At 33.3% G+C, this 12,070-nt stretch overlaps 2 protein-coding genes across 2 annotated transcripts; both read right to left on the bottom strand.

The window, feature by feature from the left end:
- Positions 1–481: 481 nt before the first annotated feature.
- On the bottom strand, positions 482–3,103 carry LOC130810106 (light-harvesting complex-like protein OHP2, chloroplastic). Its single transcript, XM_057676055.1, has 2 exons — positions 2,442–3,103; positions 482–794 (listed from the first exon to the last, which is right to left on the bottom strand). Exons 1-2 carry the CDS (start codon positions 2,864–2,866, stop codon positions 680–682), a joined length of 540 nt encoding a protein of 179 aa, XP_057532038.1. The 5' UTR covers positions 2,867–3,103; the 3' UTR covers positions 482–679.
- An 815-nt stretch (positions 3,104–3,918) lies between these two features.
- On the bottom strand, positions 3,919–9,771 carry LOC130810105 (uncharacterized). The gene is made up of 3 exons (XM_057676054.1): positions 9,556–9,771; positions 7,314–7,947; positions 3,919–4,410 (listed from the first exon to the last, which is right to left on the bottom strand). Exons 2-3 carry the CDS (start codon positions 7,862–7,864, stop codon positions 4,341–4,343), a joined length of 621 nt encoding a protein of 206 aa, XP_057532037.1. The 5' UTR covers positions 7,865–7,947; positions 9,556–9,771; the 3' UTR covers positions 3,919–4,340.
- Between the last annotated feature and the right edge of the window lie 2,299 nt (positions 9,772–12,070).

Here is a 12,070-nt window from a genome sequence, read left to right as displayed (position 1 = left end):
TGTGTGTGATTAGTTTGGGATGGATGACATCCTAGGACGTTCTTCAGGCGTACATGAGTGAGAATAAAGTGCACTGAAAAAGTTTTGTGTTTGTTTATAGGGTTAGTCTACAACCTTCAAGGGACGTGACACCGACTCAGACAAGGTCGAGACTCGAGATGTCACAATTACTCCCTATGTCTCTCTGAAATGTTGTTTCAACGTTTTACAAATACAAAATTATTCACTTTACGTTGCTGCATCCCATATTCTATTATAGTCCCCTAACTATTTATTTTGGTGGAAGCCACTTAATCGCATTAGAGTTATATGTTTGTTTGGATTCAGTTTTTCAACAAACCAATGTGAAAGCTGTGAGTTGTGACACAACGCTCTCTTTAAATGCCTTGTAGAAGGCAAGTAATAGTAATGGCAACCGAGTAGATAGAAGTAGATAACAGTTAATGACAACTAACAGTTTAACAACAATGCCAGACCTTAATCCTAAAAGATTGAGATTGGGTACATGAATCAATATATCAGTTTCAATAGTCGTCAAATAGTGAAATGATTACAATATTGAACAAAGAAGGGCAAAAAAACTCTTATATTTGATATTGAATACAGAATTCACACAATAAAATGTATAAGATTGTAGGAGTAGAATATATAAGCAAAAAACATAAAGGGGGTTATAAGATCATTCTAAATCTACAATCCCCAAATTGGAGAGGATGAGTTTTACTTGATCCACAAAGTCTGATCCAGTTGCATACTCTGTTAACATCCCAACAGCAAAACCAAACATTGCCCACCTGTGTTCAAGGTACCACCATGTCAAATAAGCTCATCTTATGTATCATATGAAGTTTACTCGATCATAGACCCTAAAGAAAATTACATTACATTACATTATCTCGATGCTATTAAGTGGCTCCCACCTAAAGTGGGGTTTAGAGGTCCGATTACGCCACCTTACCTTTGTGAATGATAACACTAACAAAGTGGTTGCTTGTGAAGTTTAACTAAAACGTGAATTGAAACTACATTATACAAAATATGATTGTGAGTGAGGTTATTATCCGCATATCAAAACATTTCAATATCTTAATGTCATTAATTGGCTTCTACATAAGCCAGATCCTCCTCTTTACCCGGGCTTATGACCAAAACCAAATGCCGAAGCACTCACAAGGACATATATACAAGCAAAACATTAGATAGAAATCAGAATGGAAATATAGGCACATGAGAGGCTTACAAGCCATAAGACATGTGCACTTCTTATTTATGTCGGGTTGCACATAATACTTGCTATCAAGGGTCAATCGGAAACAAACTCATTGTTTGTAATATCACTTACAAGGGTAAGATTGTGTACATCGACAACGCCAAACCCCATCCTAGCGTAGGAGCCACTGAATGGCATTGGGGTAATGAAATGAAGTGTATGTATGTGATTACTCTATCCAGAAAAACTAGCTCATTTTCGATATTTCTAGCTCACATCAAACGATATACAATAAAAAACATCACATGAATCACCTTTTACTGCAGAGAAGCAAATCGGTTTCAGCACGAAATATGTGAATTGATAGAGTATAAAAGATAATTATAAAGCCCTAACTATCATCTTATTTTTTAGTTAAGATGGTCCATTGACATAATATCACATAAAACATAATTTAAGGTCATATCTCAAGGCTCCAAAAACCATAAAATTATGTTGAATCAAGAGCCAAATTCTCCATTGTTGAGGAGAATGGCCAAATGCATAAAAATGCCATGACTTGTGTTCATGAGTTGCTTGAAGTTTCAAATGGGCGAGCAAGGGCTCGCATGAGCCATAAGGACAATTGGAAGCTTCAGGGATCATGAGCTAAGATGGACAAGTGCATGGGGCATGTTTAGGCCACCCAAGCAATGAAAAGTAGGTTGTGGAGCCATATGCTCGGGCAAGCAGAATGCCCATGAGACGCTTGCTCGGGCAAACAAGTCAGATGCTCTAGCAAAAAAACCCACTAGCTCGGGCAACACAAACGGCGTTTTTGGCGATTGTACGCCTACGACTCCATTAGAATGCAAACAAAGAATGTACGTGTTACGACTTGTGAGTGAATACTTATTGTAATTGTTGAATTATAGAGTAATATAAACCATTTGATCTCGGCCTCGAGTACCTTATGGTACCCATTAAACAATTGTTTTTGTTCATGTATTTTGCTTGAATTGTTTGTTGTGTCATGTGTGTATTGGCTCAAATTCTTTTTCCTCATTTCCATTTTTTTAAAACCACACTAACAATCACACTAATCAATCATTCTTGTTTGAAATCATAAACTTCAACCAAACTTCACATTTAAATAATTTTAAATGTTGAATTTTGATAATCGGTCCAGTTGGAGTGTCATATTTTTCGGGTCTACCCTATAATTCCTATATAAATGTAGAATTTAATATACCTGCCATTATTGATCTCATTTTTAGGAACAAACCCAAAAGCAGGACCTTGATCAGCTTCCTCAAGTTTCTTCAGTTTAAAATATTCCTGAAGTTCCTTAGCCTTAGCTCTTTGAAACTCCAACGTAACAACATTCTTATCCTCCTCCACCATCTTTACAGCCGCAACCGGAAGCTTAGACGGCGGTGCAGGAGACGGAGGAGACGGCGGTGTAGGAGACGGAGGAGACGGCTGAGGAGGAGGAGCCATAGCGGGTCTTCGAATGGGTCCCTCGGTCTGAGAACTCTTTACAGTAAAATACAAAGTTCTAGTAGGTTTACCAACACCATGATAAGATAACCTAAAAGAAGTAGACGAACAGGTAGAAGAAGAAGAAGAAGTTGTAGAAGGAAGTCTTATACATGGGATTGATGTTGCTACTGACATCCCCAATTCTTGAAGGAACAACAATGGAGGAAATTTAGGGATTGAGAAATTGGATTAATCAGAATCGAGGGAATTTTGTCAATGTGTAATTCATATGTGGCTTTCATTTATTGGGAGATTTTGATTTCGAAAATGGGAATGGATAATGGTGGTTAAAGTATGAGTTGTGAAATACACGCGCTTATGGAGTTTGAGGCTGATTTTTGTTCCACAAGGCTATTTATAAATCACACACACATTTCTTTCAATTTGTATTGGATTTTAATTTTTTAAGAGATAAGGTTTATTACTTTATTAGGGTTTTGCAACATTACATTTTTTTTTTAAAATTATATACTTGATTTATTGAGATTCAAGTAAATCAAATTTTGATATGGCGATGGTTATTTAAGAGTGTTTATCGAGCATTAAAACTTATTTTAAAAGAAGTAAATAATACTTTTTCCAATTAAGGTAATTGGGTCGAATCTCACCTAATTATCTACTTTCTTCGACCTATACCTATCTTATAATCTAAAAAAGTGTTCACTAATCGTGTTGAAATATTAAATTTTTTAAATAACTTAATTGTCATTTCAAACATGTTTAATCTACATTTTAAACATTTGACATTAGCAAACAAGACCAAAAACTTAAATCTCATTATAGAACAATAAATGCTCTAGATCAATTGTGTAATATACTAAGTCTATACTATATGTTATGATTCACCAAATTTATTTTATAAACATTTGGCGAGAAAACTAAAAAAAATGAGTAAATTGCTATATTGTGGAGAAGTCCAAAAAAAAATACGTAAATGAGATGAAAAAGTAAATTAAACGTATAAAAAAAAGAGAAAATTAATGGGATAGAATAAAAAAAGTGAGGCAAAGAGAGTAACAAAGAAAAATGACAGTCAAATTAGTTCAGCAAATCTACATATTCCATTTAGTTTATCACATCTACGGAAGTGAGTCTTCGGCCAAGCCTATACTAACATTCTGAATTCACCGGTGTTGATTACAAGCAGCTTCCTAAAGCAATAGTGTGGAAACTTCAAGAAGCGTAAATGATATTGAATGCAACAATATTATCATAAGAGCAGCAAATACACAAACAGTCATGAAAACTAAAGATAATATCATCTGCTAAAACTATTGGGATGGGATGGGATGGGATGGGATGGGGAAGAAAATTTCGAGTTCGGAAAAGAATGAATTTAGGGATGAATTTTTAAGAAAAACCAATCTGATTGTCCACTCAATAAAACAAAATTGACAAGATATTAACAGTAGAGGAATCCTGATGCTCTGGATTTTAGCAGATAATCAACACACGAAATCTCGAAAAAATGGGCAACACCACTCGCTATCTTCTGATTTCACTGCTGCTAAACGCCCCAATCTAAATCACGATAAATGGCTCAATCTAATTACCCTTTTACTCCACCATCAAGAGTTCGAAAACAATCAAGTGAATTCACAAGCCCCAATTACATAATCCTACAAGAACAAGCCTTCCCATTTCCGTTGACAAATTCATCGTCTGAATCGCCATGTTCACTGAAATTTCAATCAGTAAGTATGTTAGCAGCACGCAATGGAAAAACACATTTTAGAAATAGATCGTAAGACAATCAGCATGGCGATGAAATGGATGAACAGCGCAAAGCACATTCCAAAAGTACTATCACTGCATTACTGTACCATTGGACAGTCGGAAATTCTAACCAAAAAACTTGTTAACAGAATAATAAACAAACCAAGTCTTGAAAATCCTACTTTAAAAAAGACAGATGTGACCCGAGCAAAACAAACAATCAGCATCACCCCTTACATTACCATCTAATTTAAATAATTCAAACACAGCAGTGCGTGTAGTCTACAATGGAGGTCATCTAGGTGTACTTCCTGGTGATTTGATATCCCCATTACATACCAAGTGGTGTTATTACATGAGTAAGGTTGACTCTAGTGTAGTAGGTTTGTAGGGTAAGCCACGTAGTGACATTGGGGTAATGGGATGTAGTGCTGTGGAATGTTGTTGCACTATCTAAACAGATAATGAAAGGCGAAGGGGAAACTCCAAAAATATATTTCAGACTGTCACCTATTTTCTTTGGCTTTTACACATGATGTACGGAATAGGGAGTTAGGACGAAACACTTCAATTTTAAGGATATTTCAAATGGAAACGAAAATATCATCATTATGTCAATGCAAGCAGTGACCAAGTCTTTGAGATTAGATGGATAGGATATTCTCAATAAAGATGGGCTAGATATGTCGTATCCGTTTAGGAGAGTCAACTACAACTACTCCAATGATTAGATGGCTCATAGCTTAGAAATTCCATCAAATTATCCTATATTTGATACACTTATGCTAGTCAAATAGCTGGAAAAGTATTTACTCAAGCAAATGTTTACTAATTTAAGATTGATCCTCAACTTTTATTCGTGCACCCTCCTTTTTGAATCCACATACTTTCCATCTTTGGCATTGCATATTGATGCTTATAGTGGCACTTAATTCCTCTTATGATATAGTGTTTCTACAACGGTCTGTCTCGTTACCTTGTTAGTATTTCTTTCTCTCCCTGCCCCACTCCCTCTTGAGTACTTGTCCTCACATACCCCAATCACAGTAATTGTAAACAGTCCAAAGAGAAATGGTCACTCCTTTAAATGTTGAATACCTAACTTAATTATCTGAAACAGCTTTGAGTATACTACCATAAGATTGTCTAACTTGAATTACAAGGAAAAAAATCAAGGGATTATTCTTCTCGTCCAATTTCTCTGTTGTGTGCTTCTGCCAAATTAGGGTTTCTCGCAAAGTCTCCTCTTAAGGTTTGTTCCTCCTCTCCCTTTTCCATTCGTATCACAAATTACACAATATATATGCTTCTATCTATGTATTACTACATTCGAATTCTCATCATTGTTTATTAATTCAGTACAATTTCTTGTGTCAGGCCATAATTTTGTTGTTATTAATCAGATCTGAATTAGGGTTGCTCATTTTGTAACTGTTTGGTTGATTCATTTTAATTTTCATATTAGGTATGCATCTCTTTTAGTTGTCCTTATGCAAGGTTTGATATCATGCAAGGTTTAACTTATGGACTTATGCAAGGTTTGTAAGGCTGTCTTTTACCAACAATAAGATAATATAGGTGAAGATGTACAGCTATATGGTAATAAGCCAGACAACATCAGAAACAGGGGCAAAAAAACTTCTACCAACCCACCAAAAATAAATTGATGTTAAAGAATATGCGCACAAAACAATTAGTATTCCTCAATGTATGCTTCACATAAAGATGTTATCAAATTGATGCCAATGTAAATATCAAGGGTACAATTAATTAACAGAAATAATCTAAATTTTATGCCAATGAAGTTCCCATCTCTATCTTATGGTTTCAAGTTTCAACAAGTCATTTGTTGTTCACAGAATCAGATCATAGCTAGGCCATATATGCGGGGGATTTCTTGGGTGATTGACAACCTATGCACCTACCATAGCTTGATTTGTCAATTTCACAAAGCTCAACAGAATCAGGATTCAGGATCTGAGAAAACTAATACGTTAAAGGGTGCTGGCAGGAAGGGACATCTTTCTGATAGAAAAGGAGAAAACTGAAGTCCTGGTGCCGTATTGCTCGTAGGGAAACAAGGATTCAGTGTAAGGTTAACCGTGAGCACAGCCTTGTAGGCAGCCTAAAGATCCTAAAGGAGCTATTCTAATTGGGCACATGTATTCTGTTTACGGTTAACCATGAGACTATCTTTAAGTCAGTCAAAAAAGGTTAGCATACAAGTCGTTAATGAATACTACCTCCGTCCCACTCAATTTGCATCATTTTCCATTTTGGTCCGTCCCACTTAATTTGCAACATTTCTATTTTTTAACAATAACCCACCACTTTATTTTAATCCCATCCATACATTTAACTCACTTTTAATTTCATCCGCACAAATCATTTTCTCTCTTTATTTATCACCATTATCTACTTTTTTCTTAAAAACCTCACTTTCTCTTTTACTCAATTCTAATGAGACAGATGAGTAAAAGTTAATATTGGAGAACAGGGCAAAGCTTCATGATTTTATAGTTGTTGATTAGAAAATACAACCGCTTTCCAGTAAAAAAAGTGAAATATTACCGCATAGACACAGAGATAAACAGGGGCTAGCATTGTCTTCTAAATGAAATTAGCTATATGTGGTAAACTAGTTCAGAACAAAACTTTATGAAACTCATCCCTAACAGAACTATAAATTTAAGCACCGTTAATTTCGGCCTATACAGCTGCCAAGCCAATATTCCTTAGTCTGGGTAAAGCTAAAATTAGTAAGAGCACAAAGGAGCAAATTAACAAGAACGCAAACCATCTACTGTCAGCGTTTCCACACAATAGTACTAAATCAATACTAAAATAATTGTGTATGAACATATACCTGAGCTCAAATTCTCTGATCTCGGCAAGCTCTTTCCCACATGCATCTGTCCACTGCACTTTTCTCCTTTCTGTGTGTCCAGGAAGATCAGTACTCTCTTCAGACAGGGGCTGCTGCTCATCACTGCTTTTTGTAGTTTGTGAAGTATTATTTGATGGCTTCTTCAGGCTACTTTTGAGCATGATATTTCCAACATTGTTATCATTGTTATCAACAGTGCTGTGTTCCTTTTCACTCTCGTTTACAGTACCACTTGGCAAGATAACTTGAGGTTGTGTGGGACCTACTTTAAGTGGTGACTGTCCATCAAGTCCTGCGGAAGCGCGACCAAAGCACACAAAGGTAGCGCACCCGCGGGAAAGTCTGTTCTTTCCAGAAGCCAGCTGGAGGTCACTTTCAGTTTCCTGGTCCACCAACTGGTATTGATTCCAAGGAGCTACTCTCATGTGCTTCTCATCACTCCTCTGACCCAGAAGTAAAAGGGTCAGACCCTTGCTATACCCGGTTGCTGACGAAGAGAAAAACCCTCCTCCTTCGACTGCCAATAACATCAGTTCTTCTCATCTGGACACCAGAACTATTTACAGTTCAAGTCCCAGACCCTTCAAAGTCTGATTATGCAACTTCTTACTTCCTGATGCAATCATGTCACTAAGTCAATTCAACAGTAGATTAAACTATTCCACCAACAAAAAAAAATAAAAAAATAAAAATAAAAATTAAAAAAAATAAAAAGTGAAATTCAAGGATCTAAATGATCTAGTTTCTCAAAAACAAACAAGCCATTACTTTTAGCTATCAAAAGGTGGCAAAGCTATTAAAGAGCGAAGCCACTGCCCATCCTCACTCCTCAGAAATCAATGAAATTGTAGTATGTATGGGGCATTTGCCTATTGAATTATTTTAACCCTATCTTAGATTCACAATACTTTTAGTCTTGTTATCTACATGACATAACTACTCTAATACCGTAAACTCTTGGAAAATTTCAACCCCTCTAGTAAAACTCATTATGTGGTGTTGATATGAAAATTTTCCGCCCCTCATCTAAATCTTGGCTTATACAATGTAAAAATCTCCAAATGGAAGCCTAAAATCTTATTAAACCTGTGCAATACTCCATCTAATAAAATCTTCCATAACCCAATCTGTAAGCTGTTTGACATGATAAATTTGAATTTGGACTTCTATAAAGTTGAGTACATACAAACTCGATGAGGTTCCATCCTAAAATCAAATGGTAATAGAAGGAGTAGCTGATCAACTTATATGTTAGTCAACCTCTCTAATTGTTCGATCGATGCGGGATGTGGTTTATTTTTCTAACATGACACATGATATCCCTTTATCTATATAACAAATTCCCTCGCCAAAAACTTCTTATAAGACCAAATCAAGCAACAATCTCTACACAAGGCAATGAGCTATCACCCCACAAAATTCAAGAGCTAATGTAAGAGAGCAAGTGAAGGAAAAAAAAAAAAAAAGATTATTTTCATTCATGTGTTTGTTAGGTACACAACATTTCAATCTAAAACCTAGTTTAAGTTTCAACTGAAAATAAATATATTAGCATTAAATACTAAACAAGACGCAAATAATTATGTATTCACTATAAATAACAAACGCAATGCAAATAATGTTAAATAACAAACAAAACCCTCTAAAATTAGTAAAACTGAATCATACCCAAATTCATAAACAATAAATTAAATCAATTAATATATCAATTCTTTTTCGATTTAATGGATAGAGAAAGTTAAACACTAATCAATAAATCCAAACGAAATATGCCCATTTGGGAATAAGTTCAAGAGATCCTACACAAAAACTCTAATTAAAAGAAAGTAACCCATAATCCTAATTAACAAAAAGTAATCCAAAATTCTAATCAAGTAAAAGTAATCCAAAAAAAACAATCACAAGGAGCATGAACCTTTTTGGGGTTGATCAAAAATTTTAAAAAAATCAGACTGAAAATCAAAAAGATAAAAACAAATTGTAAAAGAATCGAAAAAACCCATCAAAGAAAAATTAATAAAAAGAGTAAAAAAAAAACAAAAATTAACAGTTGACATGCAGTGATTCAAGATCATTGAAAAAAATAGTAAATACCCAGAAATAAGCTTAATTAGTTACAAAATTCAAGATTGAAAAAACCAAAAAAAGTTTAAAAATCATGGAATTGAAATGATGAAAAGAGTAAAAAAGAGTAAAAAGGAGTAAGAGAGAGTGAGTATACCTGAAGATAAAGAAAAAAGGGGATTAATGAAGGGGATTTACAGATCTGGGAAAGATCTCTGAGAAGAAATTTGAAGAGTGATTAAGCAAGAGATTTGAGGTGTTCTTGAGTAAATTAATAGAAGTAGAAGATGAAGGAGAAAAAGGAAAAAGGAAGGAGAGAAAGAGAGAGTGAGAGAAGGAGGAGGAATGGATTGATGATGATTTGATGAAGAAGTCTAAAAAATAATTAAAAAAATAAAAACTGCTTAATAAACTAAAAAAGTGGACTGGGAGACTAGCAAGTAGCAAGTGTGGTGGGGGTGGAGGGAGTGGGGACTTTTTTTTTATTTTTTTTTTTAATTTTTCAATATTTTTTTCAAATTCAAATTGCTGAAAATTAACAAAACCAGCTTTGTTTTTAATGAAAACTTCTTACCAAGGACCATATAAATAGCTCATTTATGTAATTGATCTTTTAGCACGTTTTGTATGAGACAGTCTCGTAATGAGACGGGTCCATACAAGCTATTCATTTAATGTCTTTTTAAAAAACTTTAATTGAGTGAATGAAAAATAGTTTTTTTTTTTCAGCTTTTAAAAACTAAATATTGGGCTAGGCCATATTTGTCTTGATCTTTTGAGAAAATTTGAAACAAATAAGTAAAAAAATATAAAAAATTCACTTAATAACCTAAGTTTCGAAATATTTTCCAAGATAAGCAGATTTTTCTCAAACTTGTGACTTGGGTTTGTTCGCTGTTAATAACAGCGAACAAAGACCATAGGTCAAAAAAAGTCAAAGAGTTTGTTCGTTGTACTAACAACAAAGAAAGATTTTGACTATTTTTTACCTTCAGTCCTTGCAGCAAACAGACTCGAGCTAAATTCATCAACTCCCTCTTTCTTCCTCATTTTTGACCAGGTTTTAGCTTTGTTCGTTGTTAGTAACAGCGAACAGACCCTTTGGCTTTTTTGAACCCTCAGCATTTATTCCTTGTTATTAAGTGCGAATATGTCTAACCTCAAGTTTGGAAAAAAACTACTATATTGAAAAATAGTTTCAAAAGTTGGCTATAATGTGAATTTTTCATATATTTTTTGCTTATTTGTTTCAATTTTTCATCTTTTGAAACATTAAATGTATATGGGTCGGGGCAATAGATATGATTTCACAATGAGATTGTCTCATTTAAGGATTTGTGCATATTTTATAGGTTTAAGACAATATATAGTCATTATTGTTGTAGGACTCCTTGAGGATCTTTCTTGACCTGAGGGATTTTTTGGTGCATTCTCTTTTATAGATATGAGTTGTTATCTTTCTTCTCTCCCTAAATCTTGATCATAGTTCCTATGAGTGTGATATACCGAGTATGATGATAATGATCCTCATATTTCATAGGCTATTTAATAAACACTTTTATTTTAATCAGATGTGGGGTATCATAAGGCAGAAATAAGTAATAAGGAGATAAGAGAAGAATTATACCACCAATTTAAAACTTCAATATTTAGAATTTGATAGTTTTTATACTGATGGTGATTATTTTATTGGACACAAGTATTTTTTTAGAGTTATAATTAATTCTTTCCTTGGCTAATTCTCCTAGAAAATACTTTTAAATTTGATAGAAAAGTTTGCATATGATGACAAAAATTATAAGCTAGAATAACCAACCATATGTGACTAAGTTAGAATAAAATAAAATATTTCTCCAATCAATAATAAATATATTTTCAACTAAAAAATATATTTCCTTAAATATTTTAGAATAATATTATTCTTTTTAAAATAAATCATTACTAATTTTTTGAAAAATATAATTTTTAGTTAAGTTTATTATTTGATTTGGGATTGTCTAGAAATACTTATAAGCAAAGGGCCAAAGGGGAGGTTTAAATTAATATTTTCTATACGTAGTGATTAGTGAGAGTTGAAAACATGTCATAATGGTGAATAAAAAAGCTTTCAATTAGTAGATTAACCCATAATTCTTATTTTTATTTAAGTTATCTGTACATGTTTTATAATTATTTTATTATTACAAGATTATCTACTTCTTTTAATTAACTAAATGTTTTTGTTAATGTTTAAAGCATACAATGCAAATTAAACCAAATTAGAAGTTCTAATAAGCTATTAATTAGTTTAGTTCAATTTTTTGGTTTTCTATTAAAATTAAATTAAAACCAAAAAGGAAAAAATTTTAATTAAAACTAAACAATTTGAAATTACAGAAATCAAATTATTAATTCAATTTGGTTTTCAATTTGTTAACAACTTACTCATTTCTTTTTACATTTCACATTCCTAATCAGAATTGAAAATGAGCACACAAAGAATTTGTCATGTTATGAACACGTCTCTTTATCATTTCTTTTATTACATTTCACACCCATTTGATTATTGTCTTGTTGGAAATAAATAGTAGAAAAGGTCAATGAAAATTTAATAGCTAGAAAATTTATGTGACAAGGTTTATGATATGTATGAGATAAGTTATTTAACTTAATATAAGACGTATCGTTCGATA

The sequence above is a fragment of the Amaranthus tricolor genome, chromosome 4 (assembly GCF_026212465.1).
Source record: "Amaranthus tricolor cultivar Red isolate AtriRed21 chromosome 4, ASM2621246v1, whole genome shotgun sequence".
Taxonomy (NCBI): Eukaryota; Viridiplantae; Streptophyta; class Magnoliopsida; order Caryophyllales; family Amaranthaceae; genus Amaranthus; species Amaranthus tricolor.
Note: the sequence above shows the minus strand (reverse complement) of the source record. Positions and strands in the feature narration are given on the sequence as shown.